At 45.2% G+C, this 19,615-nt stretch overlaps 1 protein-coding gene across 2 annotated transcripts; it reads left to right on the top strand.

The window, feature by feature from the left end:
* Positions 1–163: 163 nt before the first annotated feature.
* LOC124113752 (COP9 signalosome complex subunit 5-like) lies at positions 164–19,348 on the top strand. 2 transcript variants are annotated; one of them, XR_007222168.1, is made up of 9 exons: positions 164–310; positions 2,614–2,848; positions 3,433–3,561; positions 4,113–4,178; positions 15,885–15,970; positions 16,529–16,640; positions 17,025–17,173; positions 17,842–18,837; positions 18,954–19,348. XR_007222168.1 is itself a non-coding variant. In XM_046474262.2 (8 exons), the coding sequence occupies exons 1-8, from the start codon at positions 177–179 to the stop codon at positions 17,933–17,935; spliced, it is 1,005 nt and encodes a 334-aa protein (XP_046330218.1). In that variant the 5' UTR covers positions 164–176; the 3' UTR covers positions 17,936–19,348. The 2 variants fall into 2 exon arrangements, 1 of the variants encoding a protein (XP_046330218.1); XM_046474262.2 differs by having other exon boundaries at positions 17,842–19,348.
* Positions 19,349–19,615: the final 267 nt, after the last annotated feature.

Genomic DNA, 19,615 nt, shown 5'->3' with positions numbered 1-19,615 from the left:
TGACCTGTGTACAACAATATTTTCCATTTTTTAATACTTTTTTAACTTTTATAATTTTCATAAGATTTATGTGAACAAGCTATGATTAATAATACCCGTATGATAATTTTACAATAAAGTCGGGTAGGTTTTTTTGACCGAGACTACCACTATTGCTGCTGAATAGTCGAAGGAAAATGGATTCTAAAAATGCACAGAAAAGTTGGGAACTCAGCAATAGCATCGAAAGTGTTAATAGCACAGATGATATCTACCGTTATGACAACAAACAGCAACAAGATATATTAACAGCAAAACCTTGGGAAAGAGAGTAAGTATGGGCTACGAACAGATACCGTAGATAAGAAAGAATGCGCAGTTTTGTAGTCCTTCGAACTTCCCTATATGTTCTGTTTTCGATCACCGGATGGCTACATAATTGTGATGAATGTGATTATAGTTTACTGTCAGCATAATCAAAGCATGAAAGAATGAGTGGTCATTACAGGTGGAGACCATGGGGATGATTCATGCAGACATATATAAACAAGATCTTGGTTCTTTGGTTGTGGACATGTTAAAATTTCAAGATGAACTTTCATAATTATTATGTATGCCGAATCATATTTTTATAAGGTAATTTCATTATCCGTGTAATATGACGAAAATAACCGAGTTCTGATTGCCAAAAAAGTAAAGCTGTGCTATTTTGTGGATGTTTTGTTCATCTTGTCGTTTCTGAGTGCCTTGGCATCAACACACGAAAAGGGACGGTCGGGTAGCCCAGTGGTTAAAGCGTTCGCTCGTCAAACTGAAGGCCCGGGTTCGATTCCAGACATGCGTACAATGGGTGAAGCCCATTTCTGGTGTCCCCCACCGTGATATTGCTGGAATATTGCTGAAAGCGGCGTAAAACCATACTCACTGACTCAGCACACGAGGATGTCTGATCTTGATCATGTTGATGCAGAGAGGTATCATATTGGAATAATAAATTTTATCTGATTTTAATGAGATTATGATTAACTACACACAGGGTACACATCAGGCAGAGCAGTTTCCACAAGATCTTATGGCATAGTGGACTAGTTGAAGCTATAATGCTTATACCTCATCATGCTCATCAGCAGCTGCTTTATACATGTTATGTGTTATGTATAATGCTATGGAGTACACATCAGTAGTCAGTAAAATTTGGGGCCTTTAGTATGTGTAGTCATGAGATATATTTTTTTCAGCTGTCAGTTAAAAAACACTCGAAATAGAGAACAAGTAGGGAAACATGGTATCAAATGGTTTTGCTTTTCTTTCATTGCTGCAACTTGTGTTTTGAAAATAGCAAACATTGACTGGTGTTGTTGTGTCATTAGATTTAGTTATATATGACATTTACTAAATTTAAGCATGATTATGATAAACAGTAAAGTGATCAATTACGCTAAGGCACTGGGGGTGGGGAGGAGGGGGTCAGGAAAGTATGATTCAGTCCTAAGACCAATCACACTGGCCCACCCACCCCATAATAAATGATCAGCCCCTAAGCGCTTTTTCTGGGCATTTTACGCTTATCTTTAACGATAAGTAAAATGACTCATCTTACGTCCACTAAAGTGTATTTTTAGTTGTTTTGCGCAAAACAGTATACCCCATCAGGACACTCTTGTGTATTTCTTTCGCTCTTTTGTCATGTTTGTTGACTGTGGCAAATAATGGGCTACCGTACAGTGTCCCAAGCATGCCAACTGTGGTGTAAATGTGCAAACCTCACTACCCTCCACATGAAGATTTCTAACCGTTTGTGGATTCAATGTTGTAATCAGTCCCCAAAACTCCATGGTTATTGTAAGAGCTGGCTAACAATCACGATCAGGTGTTCACCTACTAGACCTCTCCTGGCTGGCAACATGTGTCACATGTCACTTCAAAACAGTCATATTGCATGTACATAAGACCTTGCATATTCTCTGAAACCCTGGAATAATTATGAAACTTTAAAGATGATTTCTTGTTTGAAACAAAACACAGTGAGGGTGTTAAGAAACTCTGAAATGGACAGTCTGTACTGATTGTATTTCATATGAGAATAGAAATGCCCTTTATCATGATTAAATATTTAAATATGATACACATGTACAATTCAACTGGTTTTAGAGATTGAAACAGACATAAATTTGTTTCCCATGGAACTCAGCAAGCACACAGCACTCATTATTTGCATCCTTTCTAAATTTCTATGTGTATAGGATGAAATAGATTTCTTTCCGACAAAAAAAGTATGAAAGTGCTTGCTATGCAGCCACTTATCTGAAGCCAGGGTCTGGTAAAATGTCTTTCTCGCATGAAAATTCATCCAACGTCCATATACTGACATAAGTAAAAATTTAAAATCAGCTGAAAATTGTGCCAAAAGCAGGGTTAGAACAGATTTGTCCACTAGTCCTTATAATGATAACATATAGCAAAACCCTTAAAATGGGCCAATTTCTACTTGTCCTTAGGATACCTTTACTATTGGGCAGTTTGGTAAGGACTACAGGACTAGTGCCAATTTCTAACGCTGCAAAAGGAATATGGACAAGTAGTAGAAGTAGACATCAATTTGGCACAGCTAAGCAATGAACATTGTTTTTCCAGTCCCCACTATTTCAAGCACATCAAGATCTCTGCTCTGGCACTGCTGAAGATGGTGATGCATGCAAGGTCAGGGGGAAATCTGGAAGTGATGGGGCTGCTCCTAGGGAAAACTGATGGCAACACAATGATTGTCATGGATGGTGTAGCTCTCCCGGTGGAAGGAACTGAGACTAGGGTGAATGCTCAGGCTCAGGCGTATGAATACATGGCTGCTTACACTGAGGCTGCCAAACAGGTACATAAGAGCTAAAACAATTGGGGGTGAAAAAAATCCTATTTCAGCCCATCCAAAAATTGGGGTAGGTATGTCAACCTTGGGGTTTGTGTTTTAAAACATTTGTCTTTCTTCCAGAAACAGTAATTAGTGGTAATTTGCAGTATTTCGGTAAAAACATGATTTCAAATAAAGATGAGGACTGGTTTGTCTATAGTGAAGTGCATCTCATTGATGCTAGATACATAAGATACATCCCAGATTGGGATGGGATGAAAGTTTGATGGTGGAACTTCAGGAAAAAGGATTAGGATCATGGGCTCTTAATTAAGGGTGATTCAGCATGTTCAGGAAACTAGAAACCAACATGTCTTTTGTTTTTATTTACCTAATGGGTAATGATTGAAAATGCTTATTTTGAGACCCATTCCATGTTTGAGTTTGGCTATTAATAAAACTACCCAGGGTATAGAAAAATGTATTTTTGTGTTGAGAATCCTTTTCATATGATATGTTATATATTTATGTTGCCACTGTGCCCTAGGTGTGTATGGGAGTGTGAGTCATCTAGCTCTTACCATTGTGTCCTTGTACTTTCTATCCAGGTTGCCAGACTTGAGAATGCCATAGGCTGGTACCACAGTCACCCTGGTTACGGCTGCTGGTTGTCTGGTATTGATGTCAGCACTCAGATGTTGAACCAGCAGTTCCAGGAACCGTTTGTAGCCATTGTGGTCAGTATTCAGGACAAAATTCTGTGCTCAGAATTACACTGTTATTTCAGAATTTCCTTAAATGAGAAAAACTTTACTTGATGGGAACAATGATCAAGGGAGTGTCTATTGTATCCCATTGTGTAAAAGCTGACCATGCTGACGACTGTCCTATATTGAGAGGACATTTTTGCAACACATGATTTAATATACGATCGTCATACTTTCAGAAAAGTTAACATTATAAGATATATATAGCATCTTGACATGATAAAATACATCATGTACATGTAGATTGTTTTTTCATCATCATTATAATCATGATAATAAAGCAATGTATATCAATTTGATATAGCATGTGTCTTGTAACATTTATTATTTTTAACATGTTTATTAAGATGTATTTGGAAAATAAATAATAATAAATTAGAAAGTGATATTTATGCTGGTAACATGTATATTTTGTTTATTACTTTTTTTGAATTTTTAGTGGTTGTGTTTGTTTCGTGGAATGATATGGATTGTAGCAGTAGAGTTTTATTCCAACACTTACAGAGATAGTTTTGTTGTAGATCGACCCTGTGAGAACTATATCTGCAGGTAAAGTGAACATAGGAGCATTCAGGACATACCCCAAGGTAAGTGGAGTCTTTGTACTTCTTCTTAAAATTGTGTGGCTTGTCGGCTGAGGTCAAGGTGGAAAAGAAATAAGTACAAGTTTTAGTCTGTTTTCATTCGTACAATTGGGTATCTCATACCTCTAGTCGCACGTTAAAAGGAAGCTAGAAGCTGGAATGTAAACAATAAACTTGTTTCCGTCCGGTTGCGCACGCACCTCCCGATGACATGCCACAAATCTCTCAGCGCGCCTCCGAGCTGGTCGCTCGAGAAGGACTTTCGCGATAGACTGCTAGTTTGTATTCTACTAGTCCGTATCGTGTGTCTACAGTTGTTGTTCTAATACAGTAATAATACTATGTCTTACCTGTAGACTCCTGGAATGTAATCATTGGTAATCCATTGTTTGGGTTCAACACGTGTTTCACTTGATTATACACGTGGCAACATGTCGGGCATTTGTGCCTCGTGTCAAGGACAACTGTCTAAAGTAGATCCTCACAAGTATTGTCCTTCCTGCATAAATAAGGACGGGCTTTCAACGTGTTCGTGGAATAAACGTTGTTAAGAATGTGAGCATTTGTCTTCTATCAACTTTAACTTGTATCTTCGTGCGTTGGCGAAGCGGGCTACTGACCAGCGCTACAGGCAGAGGAGGTCATCGGATGGATCCTTGGACTCTGCACCCCCTACATCTGGCCCTGGGGGTGGCGCGTCGGCCACACCCAAGAAATCAGTTGAAAAAGACCCGCCTCAGTCAACTTATGTTTTTTGACAAGACACGGGACCGTTCGCCTGCTGATGATACTACCCGCACGACTGATCTTCGTCAATCGGTTGATCGAGAGCGTCACTCAGCCACCCCCGTTACGACGGGACCGGGTGGTGACGAGGACCACGAGGGGACTACGGTCCCCAGTCGGTCCGTCTCTCGTCCTACCAACGACGATAGGAACGTCGTGCGGGTCGACAGTGAACACAGATCCCTCTCTAGAAGTCGTTCCCGTTCACGGGACGACAGGTCGAGGGCCTCGTCGAGTGACAGTAAACGACACGAGGACATTTGTCGCCTTCGAGGTCGTCGGGAGTTCGATTCGGACGATAACTACGATGGGGATCGTAGTACTTCTACAGTTAGAGATCGTAGCCCTCGTCCCCACGGGGACGTGCGACGCCTTCGAAGGGAGTTTTTGGGAGATCAGCGTCGTAGAGATAATGATCGATCATGACCCTCGTCTCACTTTCATATCGACCCGGCTTTGATAGGCCAGATGACGGCGGCGGTACTCGCCTTGACGGCGTCGACCGAGAAGGGTTCATCTACGTCGGAGGTCCATGGACAATCGTCCTGTACACCGGTTCCTTCATCTACGCCTACACAATCGATGTCGACGATGGATTGTGACAACAGCGTCGGAGAGATAATGACCGATCGACACCCTTGTCTCACTTTCATATCGCCCTAGCTTTGATAGCCCAGATCACGATGGCGGTACTCACCTCCAGGGCGTCGACCAAGAAGGATTCAACTACGTCAGAGGTCCATGGAACATCGACCAATACACCAGTACCTTCATCTACATCTACACAATCGACGTCAACGATGGATTGTGACGACAGCCTGGCTATGGCTTGGCTATCTCACTTTTCTGCCTGAGTTATCAAAAGATGATGACAAACCGACGTGTGCTGGTTTAAAGGTTGGAGATACGCCGCAGTCTCTTCAGTCTTCTCCTCCCAATGTCTTCAGAGCCATGGTTCACGATATGGACCAGAACTTGCCTCTGCTCTGCCGGGGCAGAGTTTCAGCAAACCACCTGTTCGATCGCATTACCCGATCTATGGCATGCCGTTTTCGTCACCCATGAGTAGGGACTTGGATTGGGGGCTACTCTTCAAGAAACCAGCGCCCTCCAAGATTCTTGTAGTAGACAGGCATTGGGGTTCCATGGACACTGCTGTTCGTCTCCAGCTACAACCGCTTGCTATGCTGTCGACAGCGAGCCGGCGGGGGAGGTAATGAGGTCCCCATTCCCCGCCGTCACCGTCGTCGGAGCCTACTACCTTTAGAAGCTACCGGTAGGGGGAAGACTTCATCACACGGATCATGAAGACGGTCGTAGAATGGCTCCGTCGGCAGGCGATCAGGGTCGCCTTCTACCTAGACGAGCCGTCTCCTACGGGCGACAGGCTCACTAAAATACCGGAATTGCAGAAAATTCTACGTGCCTTCATGGTTGAAGATGAGTCACATTAATTCCGCCTGCCGGCCTGGGACCTCGATATCGTTCTGCGCTACCTGTCTAGTTAGACTTACGAGCCTCTCGATCAGGTCGCCTTCGACATTGTCTCCGACTAGAAGTACTGCTCGTATTTTTTAGTTACCTTGTATACTGCGAGTTGCTCTGTAACTAAATTATGCACCGACCACACTTCGATCGCATTTCATCTGTCGTGTGCAGTTGTCATGTCGCATCGATAATTTGTTGTGTGTCGAAGAGCATTAACCATGCTATTTTTCGTTACCTTTGATACGACGAGTCGTTCTGAACCACTTTATATACCGTCCACACTTCGATCGCAATTCAACTGTCGTGTGCAGTTGTCCTGTCGCTTCGATAGTTACTTGTGGGTCGAAGAGCATTAAACATGCTGTTTTAGTTACCTTGTATACTGCGAGTTGCTCTGTAACTAAATTATGCGCCGACCACACTTCGATCGCAATTCATCTGACGTGTGCAGTTGTCATGTCGCATCGATAATTTGTTGTGTGTCGAAGAGCATCAACCATGCTATTTTTCGTTACCTTGGATACGACGAGTCGTTCTGAACCACTTTATATACCGTCCACACTTCGATCGCAATTCAACTGTCGTGTGCAGTTGTCCTGTCGCTTCGATAGTTACTTGTGGGTCGAAGAGCATTAAACATGCTGTTTTAGTTACCTTGTATACTGCGAGTTGCTCTGTAACTAAATTATGCGCCGACCACACTTCGATCGCAATTCATCTGACGTGTGCAGTTGTCATGTCGCATCGATAATTTGTTGTGTGTCGAAGAGCATTAACCATGCTATTTTTCGTTACCTTGGATACGACGAGTCGTTCTGAACCACTTTATATACCGTCCACACTTCGATCGCAATTCAACTGTCGTGTGCAGTTGTCCTGTCGCTTCGATAGTTACTTGTGGGTCGAAGAGCATTAAACATGCTGTTTTAGTTACCTTGTATACTGCGAGTTGCTCTGTAACTAAACTATACGTCGACCGCTTCGATCGCAGTTCAACTGACGTGTGCAGTTGTCCTGTCGCATCGATAATTAGTAGTGTGTCGAAGAGCATTAAACATGCTGTTTTAGTTACCTTGCCTACGACGAGTCGTTCTGTAACTACATTATAAGCCGACCACGTTTCGATCGCACCTCAACTGTCGTGTGCAGTTGTCCTGTCGCATCGATACTTACTTGTGGGTCGAAGAGCATTAAACATGCAGTTTTAGTTACCTTGGATACGACAAGTCGTTCTGAAACTAAATTATATGCCGTCCACACTTCGATTGCAATTCAACTGTCCTGTGCAGTTGCCTTGTCGCATTGATACTTACTTGTGGGTCGAAGAGCATTAAAGATGCTGTTTAGTTACCTTGTATACTGCGAGTTGCTCTGTAACTAAACTATACGTCGACCACTTCGATCGCCGTTCAACTGACGCGTGCAGTTGTCCTGTCGCATCGATAATTAGTTGTGTGTCGATGAGCATTAACCATGTTGTGCGTTCGTGATAAACAATTTGTCTCGTCCGTGCATCTGGTCGAATGTTCTATTGTCACTACGGGGGTGAGGAACTTGGTACATTCGACGTGCAAGAGGTCACTTCCGGATTACTTTCCAGACCCTCCTTCCAGTGTTCCGTCGAATTCTACCCAATTGTACGACTGAAAACAGACTAAAACATGGGTTTTTCAGATTAAAAACGATGTTTTATTGGTCTGTTTTCAGTCGTACGTTCCCACCCAGCCATCCCCACTGGGAAGTAATCCAGTCCAGTCCTGCTTGATGGCTTATTCTTCGAGATTTGTTGCATGTCATCGGGAGGTGCGTGCGCAACCGGACGGAAACAAGTTTATTGTTTACATTCCAGCTTCTAGCTTCCTTTTAACGTGCGACTAGAGGTATGAGATACCCAATTGTACGACTGAAAACAGACCAATAAAACATCGTTTTTAATCTGAAAAACCCATTTTTGATGAATGTTATGTCATTTTTGTTTTATCTCATCTCCCTGAGGCAAGGGCGTTAAATCACTATAAAAGTCCAGTTTCCATCCTTGCCGAACTAGGATGGAATTTCAAGGCTCAATCGTAGCGCCACCCTTCCATGTAACTCCTTTTGACCAATCAGATTCCACCTCTCATATCACTTGCAAATGCGTCAAACATGATGGCAGACCAGTCATGACGATCTCATCGATAATCAAGATCTAATTTTTTAACTTATCCTGCATTACTCCGTATTGCATTTACTGCTATGTTTGACAGAGAGACGAACTGTGTGAGATCCAGCTGCTGAAGAAAGTTGTCCCAACCAGCCCAGGAGGCAGCGCCCTCTCACAGTCGGCACGTGACCCGGAAGTCATGACGTCACACAAAAAGACATAACTGCTTTGTCACCTCCACGGACGGACGTACTTTGTATCCCTTGTGGAAATTAAAGCTTATTATTTGTTTTTTATATTTTGCGTGTTTCTACATTCATTATATGCTGCTACATTGTTACCTGTTATGGGCCGTGACCTTAGGGTCTTCCCATTCGTAAATTGTAACGTTTATCGCTCGTCTGTGGCTCACGTCACAGTAATTTACGGGCGCAATGTTGTTCCCGCCATTTTGTTTTCTTTCCCGCCATTTTGAATTCTCTCTTTGGCTTGGGTAATACATTACATTTATGTATGTTGTTTTGGTGTGCTTAAAGCCTTGCCTTTTCGCTACCTCTAAGCGTAATTGTTTCTTCTCATAAACTTCAATATAATACGAAGTTTATGAGTTACATTATGTCTCCCGTACTCTGTGGTTTTGCCACATGGTTACGTGTTTGCTTAAGGCTTTGCCTTTTCGCTCCCTTTTAGCGTACTTGTTTATCTCATAAACTTTAATAAAATATACTGTTTTTGAGTTACTTTATGCTTCCCATACTTTGTGATTGGCCACACATTATGCTTCCCGCACTTTGTGGCTTTGCCACATAGTTATGTTTTGCTTAAATTCCAGATTTTCTGCCTCGCTGCACTTGTTGCCGCGGGAACAAATCTGGCCGGGGCCGCCCCTTTCTGCCGTGATTGTACGACGCCCTGTACTTTCACAAGGCAGTGCCGATGTTGCAGTCATTCGTCGCTGTGATCCTTCAGCTCATGCGAGTATCCAGGACACACCTCGCTCAACGTGCTCGTCGACCCCCACCTACGTTGACGGCAGCAGCGCTCAGCGGAGCTTCACGGCGGCTCCCAACGTAGAGTCTGCCTCCCATGGCACGACATACGACCGTTCACGGTCTCCTACTACACTGGCGGCTCCAGCGCTCCCAACGTAGAGTCTGCCTCCCATGGCACGACATACGACCGTTCACGGTCTCCTACTCCACCGGCGGCTCCAGCGCTCCCAACGTAGAGTCTGCCTCCCCTGGCACGACATACGACCGTTCACGGTCTCCAACACCGTCAACGCTGATGTCTCCGGCGCCCCCGGCGCCTCTGATGACACGGCGCTCCCGGCGCCTCCGGCGCCTCTGATGACACGGCGCCTCCGCTCCCGGCGCCTCTGATGACGCGGCGCCTCCGGCGCCTCTGATGACACGGCGCCTCTGATGACACGGCGCCTCCGGCGCCTCTGATGACGCGGCGCCTCCGGCGCCTCTGATGACACGGCGCCTCCGGCGCTTCTGATGACGCGGCGCCTCCGGCGCCTCTGATGACACGGCGCCTCCGGCGCCTCTGATGACGCGGCGCCTCCGGCGCCTCTGATGACACGGCGCTCCCGGCGCCTCCGGCGCTTCTGATGACGCGGCGCCTCTGATGACGCGGCGCCTCCGATGTCTCGGCGCCTCTGATGACTCGGCGCCTCCGATGACTCGGCGCCTCTGATGACACGGCGCCTCCGATGACTCGGCGCCTCTGATGACTCGGTGCCTCCGGCGCTTCCGATGACTCGGCGCCGCTGATGTCTCGGCGCTCAACAAGCTTCATGACTTGTTCATGACAAGCTGATGACTCGGCGCTCCCGGCGCCTCCGATGACTCGGTGCCACCGGCGCCTCTGATGACTCGGCGCCGCTGATGTCTCGGCGCCTCTGATGTCTCCGCGCTCCGGCGCCTCCGCATCCTCTGATGTCTTCGGCGCTCAACAAGCTTCAGATCAACAAGCTTTATCAAGCTCAGATCAACGAGCCGACCATCCGATCTTCTACTGCGGCTTAAGGGGCACCATCGGCAATCGCCTCCCCGGCGCCACTGCCCTCTTCTCTTGCTGCCGTCTCATAACTCGTCACACGGAGAAGCATGGTGAAACAACTGTCGCCGCTCCTGTCGCTACTCTCCCGTCGGTCTTCGGGATCGTGACTATCGTACTACTTCCTGGGTAGAATCATTTCAACCAATAGACAGTTGGTCTGATTCAACTTGCCCACTGAGACGTTATCCATAATCCCGTCGTTTAAAGCGCTATGATTCCGGAGAGATGACCTGCGGGTTTCCATCGAAACAGAGCGTCATGTGAACAGCGTCTGTATCAGATTCGATGACGACATCCACTTACAAAGAGTTTACTTCGTCGACATCGCAGACATCAACGCTGTTCTACCCTACCCTAGCGCCAGCGTTCCTGAGAGAGACTCTTCCTCGGCGCTCCCCGGGTTTTACACGACGCCCATGGGGTTCCGTGTTTTATCGCAAAACTCGGGTACACCACTTGATCGTCTCTCACACAGTTCATTGAGGATTGTCTGTGTGTGGAGTTTGCACCTCAGTTCCGACTCCAAGGCGGTTTTCTCGGCTACTGCGCAGAGTGATTTACATGTCACGTGTCAAGTACTCGGACTGTCAACAACTCCGACCGGATTTAGGTCAACTTACCATGGCAAGGGGTGCCATGTATTTCTACAGATTGGTTTCCATGTCTACCTGTACGCTTGGTGATACCACTCAACCAGGCGCCTGTCGCAGTCCATCCATGCACGGATGTTGGAAACAATAGACCTCCTCTACCAACACGGCTGTCACGAGGAACCTTGTTTCATCAACCCTTCGCTATAAGAACGATAGCGCCTATAGGCGTTCAAGGGATGGAAAAGATCGCCTTCCTTCGTCCGGTTTGATCTTTTCGACTACGACACCTTCCTATCTTCCGCCTTGACTACCGGACACAGTGTCGATTTGATACTTAAAGTCCCTCGGCCGTCCCACTGACCCCTGTTGCATACCTGCCTCGTATCGTGTTGTCGTCCTCCATCGTCACCTCGATATAAGAACAGGAGTACTTATACGCCGCTTCAGGGATGAAAACGATCTCATTACTTCGTGCAATGGCCATATTGCCTCGACTTCCTACTACCCGGTTACGTCGATGCCCCGGCGGTCGATTGTGAAGCTAGTTTACTTCGTCTACTTGAGGTTGGCTCGCAGGCGATCACACCTTTTTCCGAATCGTACCGACGGTACGCAATCGCAGACCCCTGTTGCTGACTACCTCCCCTGCCACCTTGTCAGTGGCTAGTGGCCCACGCCAGCCCACATTGTGACCACCTGTGATCCAGAGATCAACACCATAGGCACAGCAACAGCCTCGAGATAAATGCTTATCCAGGACGGCACTTGCTGACAGTGCATTCTCGGTCACGCCCTGTTGATCGTGTCCACTGACGACGTCACCGTAGTGTGGTGTTTGCGGACCCAGAGTTCTCGCCCCTCTCCCGGCGCTACAAACTCGACCGGCGCCCCCGAGAATCACCATCTTAGGCGTTCCAGGCGCCTCAAGCTCTCCGACGCCTCACGCTCTCCGGCGCCTCGGGCCAGACTATGTCAAACGGTCGACACCCCAACCCTAGATCTGTTTGCCTCATATCTGAATGTGGCCAGCAGTCGTCTTCCATTCCACCTGTGCCGGATACGACCGCTGTGGCAGTCAAAGCCTTCCATCGTTCCTGAGAAGGATTACGCGCGTACGCTTTTCCGACTCCGGTTCTCCCTCCCACGGTTCTTCAGAGATCCAGGCCACTCGACCCCTGCCATTGACTTTGGTCTCGCCTTATTGGTCAGCCAGAAGTTGGGTTATCGACCTCCGAAACATAGCCAGAGACAAACCCCTGGAACTTCCTGTGTGGTCCAACCACACGGTCTGTTGCCACACCCTCATACCCGCATGTTATCGTCTGCACGCCTGACACACATGCAGAAAGCCAAGGGCTATTCGGCTAGAGCGACCAAGGCTATTGCTTCAGCCCACCGTCCATCTACAGGGGGACTGTATGCTGATAAATGATGCTTGTTCCAGGCATTTTGTTCTGACAAACACCAGGATCCGATGACAGCGTCACCGCAGATTCTGGATCAGTTCCTTCTGTACTTGTGTAGCACCCGTCGGTTGAAGGGCTTACCACCCCCACATACCTGGTCGCCATCTACTCCGTTCTGGCCATCCCGGACGATCGGAGAAAGACGAAAATTCCCGACCTACGGGCCTGGCTGCGCTCGTTCAGTCTTGAAGACCTGAATACCAAGTTCGGACCGCCTGCGTTGGATCTGAATGTGGTCTTCAACGCCCTTCGAACCACTCCCCTCGTCTTCCTTCTACGACCTTAAGTAGAAGACGGGTGTTTCTACTGGTTTTGACTACTGCCGCTCGAGTCCATGTACAGCACGCCCTCGACGTCTCCCATGCCCGGTTCGAATGCGGTACCCAGGGCGCCGTTCATCATGGACCGTACTGGGACGTCAGCGTAAAGACTCAACTCCCAGGACAGCCTGATAGATCATTCCTTGTCCCCTCCCCCCTCGTCCAGTGTCGGTGCCGAGGATGAGGATGAGCGTCATTATGCCCAGTAAGGGCACTGAAGGTTATTCTACGATCTAAAGACTGCCGCAAGTCTAGGAAACACCTTTTTCTGCCGGTCTCCCCTTCGTCGCTGTCGTTTGTCAGCCGGAATACTTTTCCCTGTGGCTCCGGGCGGTCATCCTTAAAGCGTATGAGCCGCCGGATTGGACCCTCCCCCCAAAGGCTATTACCTGAAATAAAATGAGATCAGGGCGATCGTATTTACACTGGTTCTTCACGGTATACTGTTCCATCCCGTCGTTCAGGGAAGCCTGTTCGTGGCGATCGGACACCGCCTTCACCAACCACTACTTCAGTGATGTAGCCTTGAAAGTTGTCGCCAGCGTTCACAGTTTTGGTCCCTGGTTGTAGCCCAACAGGTCATCTATCTCCGACGCCACTGATTCTCCGATACCCTGAGCGGGGCCCGTCGACCTCTCTGGTGTTTATCACCCCAGACGAGACGGCTCTCTTGCGTTCCGCATTCGCTCTTAGGTCAGTTTTAGTTTTGGGTTACCCGACTCATTCTATTGCTGTCACCTATCCGGGTTTTACTTTTTGCATCAACTCTCGTTTCCTGACGACAGGAATGGTAGTAGATGTGGACACCGGCGCCGACGCCAACGCCGCTGCTTCTCTGGTACCTGAGCGGTGCCCGTCGACCTCACCGGTGTTCCTTGCCTCCAGCCTAGAGGGCTCTCCTGCGTTTCGCATTCGCTCTTGGGATTGGTCGTAGATTTTGCCGCCGACGCCGCTGATTCTTCGATTCCCCGAGCGGGGCCCGTCGAACTCTCTGGTGTTTATCACCTCAGATTAGAGGGTTCTACTGCGTTTCGCTTTCGCTCTTCGGTAAGTTATATATTTTGGCTACACGCCTCATTGTATGTCGGTTACCTATTCGGGCGTTTCGTTTTTGCATCGACTCTTGTTTCCTGAAGACAGGAATGGTCGTAGATGTTCCGGTCATCACTTGTATGCGGTGCGGATTCATCGGACCTTGACGAGGGTTTAATATGGTTCACATCTGCAGGTATGCCCACCAGCCAAGCCGTCTGATAAAGATGCAATACGGAGTAATGCAGGATAAGTTAAAAAATTTAGTAAAATCTAAATATTTTTTACATTTGTATACTTATCCTGCATTACGAAGTCTAAGTGCCCTCCCTTTCGCTACGCTACCTCCCCACGAAGTTTCAGATGTTATGTTTAAAGCAGTTATGTCTTTTTGTGTGACGTCATGACTTCCGGGTCACGTGCCGACTGTGAGAGGGCGCTGCCTCCTGGGCTGGTTGGGACAACTTTCTTCAGCAGCTGGATCTCACACAGTTCGTCTCTCTGTCAAACATAGCAGTAAATGCAATACGGAGTAATGCAGGATAAGTATACAAATGTAAAAAATATTTAGATTTTACTAATATTGTAATAATGGTCTTACCTTGCAAAGTGCATCAAATCACTTGAGCACCTTGATTAAAAACAGGAAAAGATTTACAAAATATCTGTGCAAAATATAACATTCTTTGCAAACCCTGCAGCTGACCGAAATCCATGTTGTTTGCGAACTGGATGTTGATTTGACTATGCTCGTGAGTCCAGCCAAGATGTAACTCCGGAATTCCAGCCTATTTCGGCAAGGGTGGAAACTGGACTTAGTCAGTTAACACCCTTGCCCAAGGACGTTGGTATTATCTCGATGATTAAGATGTCGAAAAAAGTGAGATTGTCCTGGTATGGAAATAAGAGAATTGTTCATAGACCTCTGGTAACTGTACTTTGTGTTAACTTTCCGGCCTCTGTTGATTCCAGAGTAGTGAAAGAAGACAGAAGTCACTGACATCCAAAACATAAATGACAAACAATCATCTCATCACACACAATCATTCCTGAAAAACTATGACAACACACAACACAACCAAACTAACAATCTATACTTACAAATGTCAACTTCTTCAATATCATGCACAAGCTATCCTGACAACACAAGTAAATTGGAATGAGAGTTATCTCCCTTACATCAGTAGTTTACTGTTATGTAGCTGGAATGATGCCAACAGTTTTAAACAACCTTGATAATATAATGTATATGACTACTTTTCCACAAGCTTTTCCACCTGGGATTTTCCATTTTGGGATCATCTGTGTCCAAACTATTTTGAAAATTGACTTTCCAGTTGCTTTTTTTATCACAAATTAAGCCATTTCCATCATTACTCTTGTTTATATTACTGTAACATAGGACATGATCATTGTGATACCACCTTTAGTTTCAATCGTTTCCATCGTTAACTATCTGCCTATATAACTAGTTTCAGGTCATATTTGATATTCAGGGCAACACTGACAGTGAGATAGACGACTGAGAACATTATGATGTATTCAGCAAAACTTTAGATATTCTTGATAGAGATTTATACTTTACTAACCACTTCTTGTTAGGCAGGCTAACACACCAGGCCAGGCAAATCAGGCATTTCCACATCCCAGCTTGTGAGATCACTACGAGATTCACTGCGGTATATTGATGACATTATAATGATCAGGTTGGGGTATTCTGTGGTGGAGTATGTGAGATGTGATGAATGGAGCAACTATGACATGATTAGAGGATTTTGTTCTCACATAGCAATACACTGAACTCATTTCTGCAGGGTTACAAACCTCCGGATGAGACCCCTTCTGAGTATCAGACCATCCCACTCAACAAGATTGAAGACTTTGGTGTGCATTGTAAACAGTAAGTGTTCATCGGTTACTATGACTGTCGTGACGCCAAATAAACTTGCCTTACTAAATTAATTCCTTGTTTGTCAATTTGAATTTCTATTTCATTAAAACTTATCATGTAATTGATATAGTAAGAATGTAAGGGAGAAGTTGGTTGATTTTCCGTTAGTCTGCAATCTCGAACCAATCTTATTATACAGACAACAAAATAAATTAATCTGGAAAACATGGACCGCCATCTACTTTTTCAAAATGAACTATGATGGCATTCCCAAAGAACATACAAAAGTATGAACGTTACTACATTTGGGGTAAGAGGCCATATTTCTAGATTCTTGTAATGGCCGCGCCCACACTGGTGGCAGCGATGTTACCGAGAGTGTAACGAAGGTGTCACTGGCTGGGAAGGAGCTTGGGTATTCTAAGTCAAGGGGAGATAATTTCAGGGGAGATAATAGATTTTTCTGTAACATCATATGGGTTGTGTTTTATTAAGAAGAATTGGATAAACATATCATTACCCTGATTGTCATTGTCAAGTAACAAAATTCCAATGTCATCTTTTCAGCTACTATTCGCTTGAGATCTCCTACTTCAAATCAGCTTTAGATCGACGACTATTGGAGTCACTGTGGAACAAATACTGGGTCAACACACTCAGCTCCTCCAGTCTTCTCACAGTAAGTTGAATCTAAGGGGACCGAGGGTGAATTGGTTCACAGTAATGTCATAAGCTGGGACTGAAATGGGGATCGGTTGATCAAAATGGGCGAGAACAGTTAGAACTTGGATGTTTCAGGTTCCTGGCAGTAGTGTTTAAGTGATTCATACCAAGCACTTATTTTTGGCCATTGTCATACACCGTGAACATGATTTTAGGGTGAGATTTTAATTTAAGGGGGTTCATTCAAATTTATGAGGTTGTACTTGTCCAATATCAAGGCTATATTTTAATTGATCTTTGGTACAATTTGATTCGACAGATTTTTGCCATCCTTTGCAGCCAAACTCAAATAATGTCATTTCCTCTTGTCGTTTGTAAAGCCATGCTCTCATGTTGTCAGAATGCGGACTACATGACTGGTCAGATCTACGACCTGTCCGACAAGCTGGAGCAGTCCGAGGCGCAGCTGGGGAGGGGGGGCTTCATGCTAGGGATGGACACACATGAGAAGAAGTCCGAGGACAAGCTACTTAAGGCTACCAAAGATGGGTGAGTGTTGTGGGGGAGACAGTGGGAGAAGCGTAAGGCTATAAATAAATATTACATTTTGATCCCCACTCGCCTCACCAGGCCTTACATATGTTGTCCCACAGCATCTTCAATGCCATGTGTGTTGCCTTGTCTTTCATGACTTACTTTACTTTACGACTTGTATTGGCTATTTTACATCAGCGCTTGGTATTTTATCCAGAAATTCAGCCTTTGAGACATTCACTTTTAATATGTTAGTGCTTGAGAAAACCCACACTATTCTAGGGGTCCTTGCCTTATGTTAACAATTGAAGGTTTTGGGGTCCCGAGATTCAAATACTAGGAGCAATGCTCAAGGACCCTTTATTTTGAACACTGTATAATTAAAGGGAGACTATTTACAATCAGACTGTGTACCATGATACGTTAATCTGAAATAATTATCTCCGACGGCTTCACTGGGAATGGTACAAACCATTTGAATGGAGTAGTAGTTGGCTTTAGTGCGTCTTAGTACCCGTGACATTTGCTAGAGAGTATTAAGTGGTTAACATGGTTAAGACATAATTATCCACTAAAAATGGCTTTGTGTTATGGATTCCCAGAGTTGACTGAGCAGATTGTTTCCATGGTAACATTTTAGTGGTATACGTCTGTGTCACGGAAGGTTTCTCTTACTGTTTCAGGTGCAAGACCACCATTGAGGCTATTCACGGCCTCATGTCGCAGGTTATCAAAGACCGACTGTTCAACCAAGTCCATTTACCCACCCCTCAGTGAAGAAGCGGAGTCCTCGCAACAGATGTATATAACTTATGATAGTGTCCCCTAAGCAAGGCGACACTGCATACTACGTCATTGTATTGTTTGCCAATCACCAGTGTTTATGAACATGAACTTGCTACAAATTACAGGAATAGAACAACTGTTGAAGATCATATATGCACATGGAACGAAATAGGGGTGGCATATCATTTTGTTTGATGAATGATCACCTATATTCTCAGGCGGGACACTTGATGACATTGTAGTGGTACACAAGATACAAATAACTTTTTTCATTTGTTAATATGAAACAATTATAAGCTTTCTTATGCTGTATTTCTGTATGTTCCTGTTTTTTTATTTTCATCACTAGCGATACTCAAGCTTGGGGAGATTCTTTTATGTTTCAGTGGGTAAAGAAGAAAGTTTATGTCTTAAGAATCTTCATTTTGTATGTATTTGAGTAGAACTCGAAATGTCCATGGGTCAATCTTAACACCCCAGTGTTAGGACAGATATCAGTATGAGGGTTGAAAATTTACGAGTACTTTTTTGGATCAACCATGAGTTCCTGTAAAGACTGACCACAGTTTCCGTTCAGTCCAGTGTTCAGTTCTTGCTTGTCTTCTCTCCTATCAGTTCAGGGTTTCAGTTCTCGCTTGTCTTCTCTCCTATCAGTCCAGGGTTTCAGTTCTCGCTTATCTTCTCTCCTATCAGTCCAGGGTTTCAGTTCTCGCTTGTCTTCTCTCCTATCAGTCCAGGGTTTCAGTTCTCGCTTGTCTTCTCTCCTATCAGTCCAGGGTTTCAGTTCTCGCTTGTCTTCTCTCCTATCAGTTCAGGGTTTCAGTTATCGCTTGTCTTCTCTCCTATCAGTCCAGGGTTTCAGTTCTCGCTTGTCTTCTCTCCTATCAGTCCAGGTTTCAGTTCTCGCTTGTCTTCTCTCCTATCAGTTCAGGGTTTCAGTTCCCACTTATCTTCTCTCCTATCAGTCCAGGGTTTCAGTTCTCGCTTATCTTCTCTCCTATCAGTCCAGGGTTTCAGTTCCCGCTTGTCCTCTTTGGTCATATTCTTCCTTAATAATTTGTCATTCTAAGGAACTACCAGGTAAGTTACTGATAATTGTTATTTAAATGTTGTGGCTTAAGATACAATTCTGAATTCATATCACTTAATGGTAAGAGTGTCGCTGTAAAATCTGATGAATATAAATGACGTTCTTAATTTTTAGCGATCATCATTACAGAGTAATGGCACAGGTCGTGACCTCACTTCAATGCGAGTAGTTCTGTATTTGTTCTGTCTCACCACAGGAAAACAGATCCTTTTGTTGATCCTTTGTGCTAAAGTGCTATTGTTCCAACTTTCGAATCTTAAAGTGTATTTGTACAGAAAGTGCTGTCAAATGTTGACAATAAATACCAAACTGTGGTGTGTTGTGTGTGTTGTATTTGTATATTAGGGCTGTGATTGGTACTTGTGTACTCGGAACATGGGTGGGGTTAGATGGACTCCAATCTCATTTAAAATCAGATCTTAGTTCTCGCTATCACAAAACAAAGATCTGAGGACCTCCCATTGCGGGTTGCATCAGAACGACCTTTCATCCGACCAATCAAAGCGTCGCTTACCAGATCATGAAAGTGACAGTTGGAATGTGTTTTCTAGTCATGCAACCTCGAAAACGTTAACACGGGG

This window comes from Haliotis rufescens, unplaced genomic scaffold, assembly GCF_023055435.1.
Source record: "Haliotis rufescens isolate VD_foot unplaced genomic scaffold, xgHalRufe1.0.p SCAF_2, whole genome shotgun sequence".
In the NCBI taxonomy this organism is placed as follows: domain Eukaryota; kingdom Metazoa; phylum Mollusca; class Gastropoda; order Lepetellida; family Haliotidae; genus Haliotis; species Haliotis rufescens.
This window is presented reverse-complemented; position numbering and strand designations above follow the sequence as displayed.

Excerpts from the sequence above, each read along its gene's own strand:
- LOC124113752 (XM_046474262.2), top strand. The coding sequence starts at position 177 with ATGGATTCTAAAAATGCACAGAAAAGTTGGGAACTCAGCAATAGCATC. Across the intron at positions 3,562-4,112 it reads AACCGTTTGTAGCCATTGTG|ATCGACCCTGTGAGAACTAT; the intron begins GTCAGTATTCAG and ends GTTTTGTTGTAG. Across the intron at positions 16,641-17,024 it reads GCTCCTCCAGTCTTCTCACA|AATGCGGACTACATGACTGG; the intron begins GTAAGTTGAATC and ends TCATGTTGTCAG.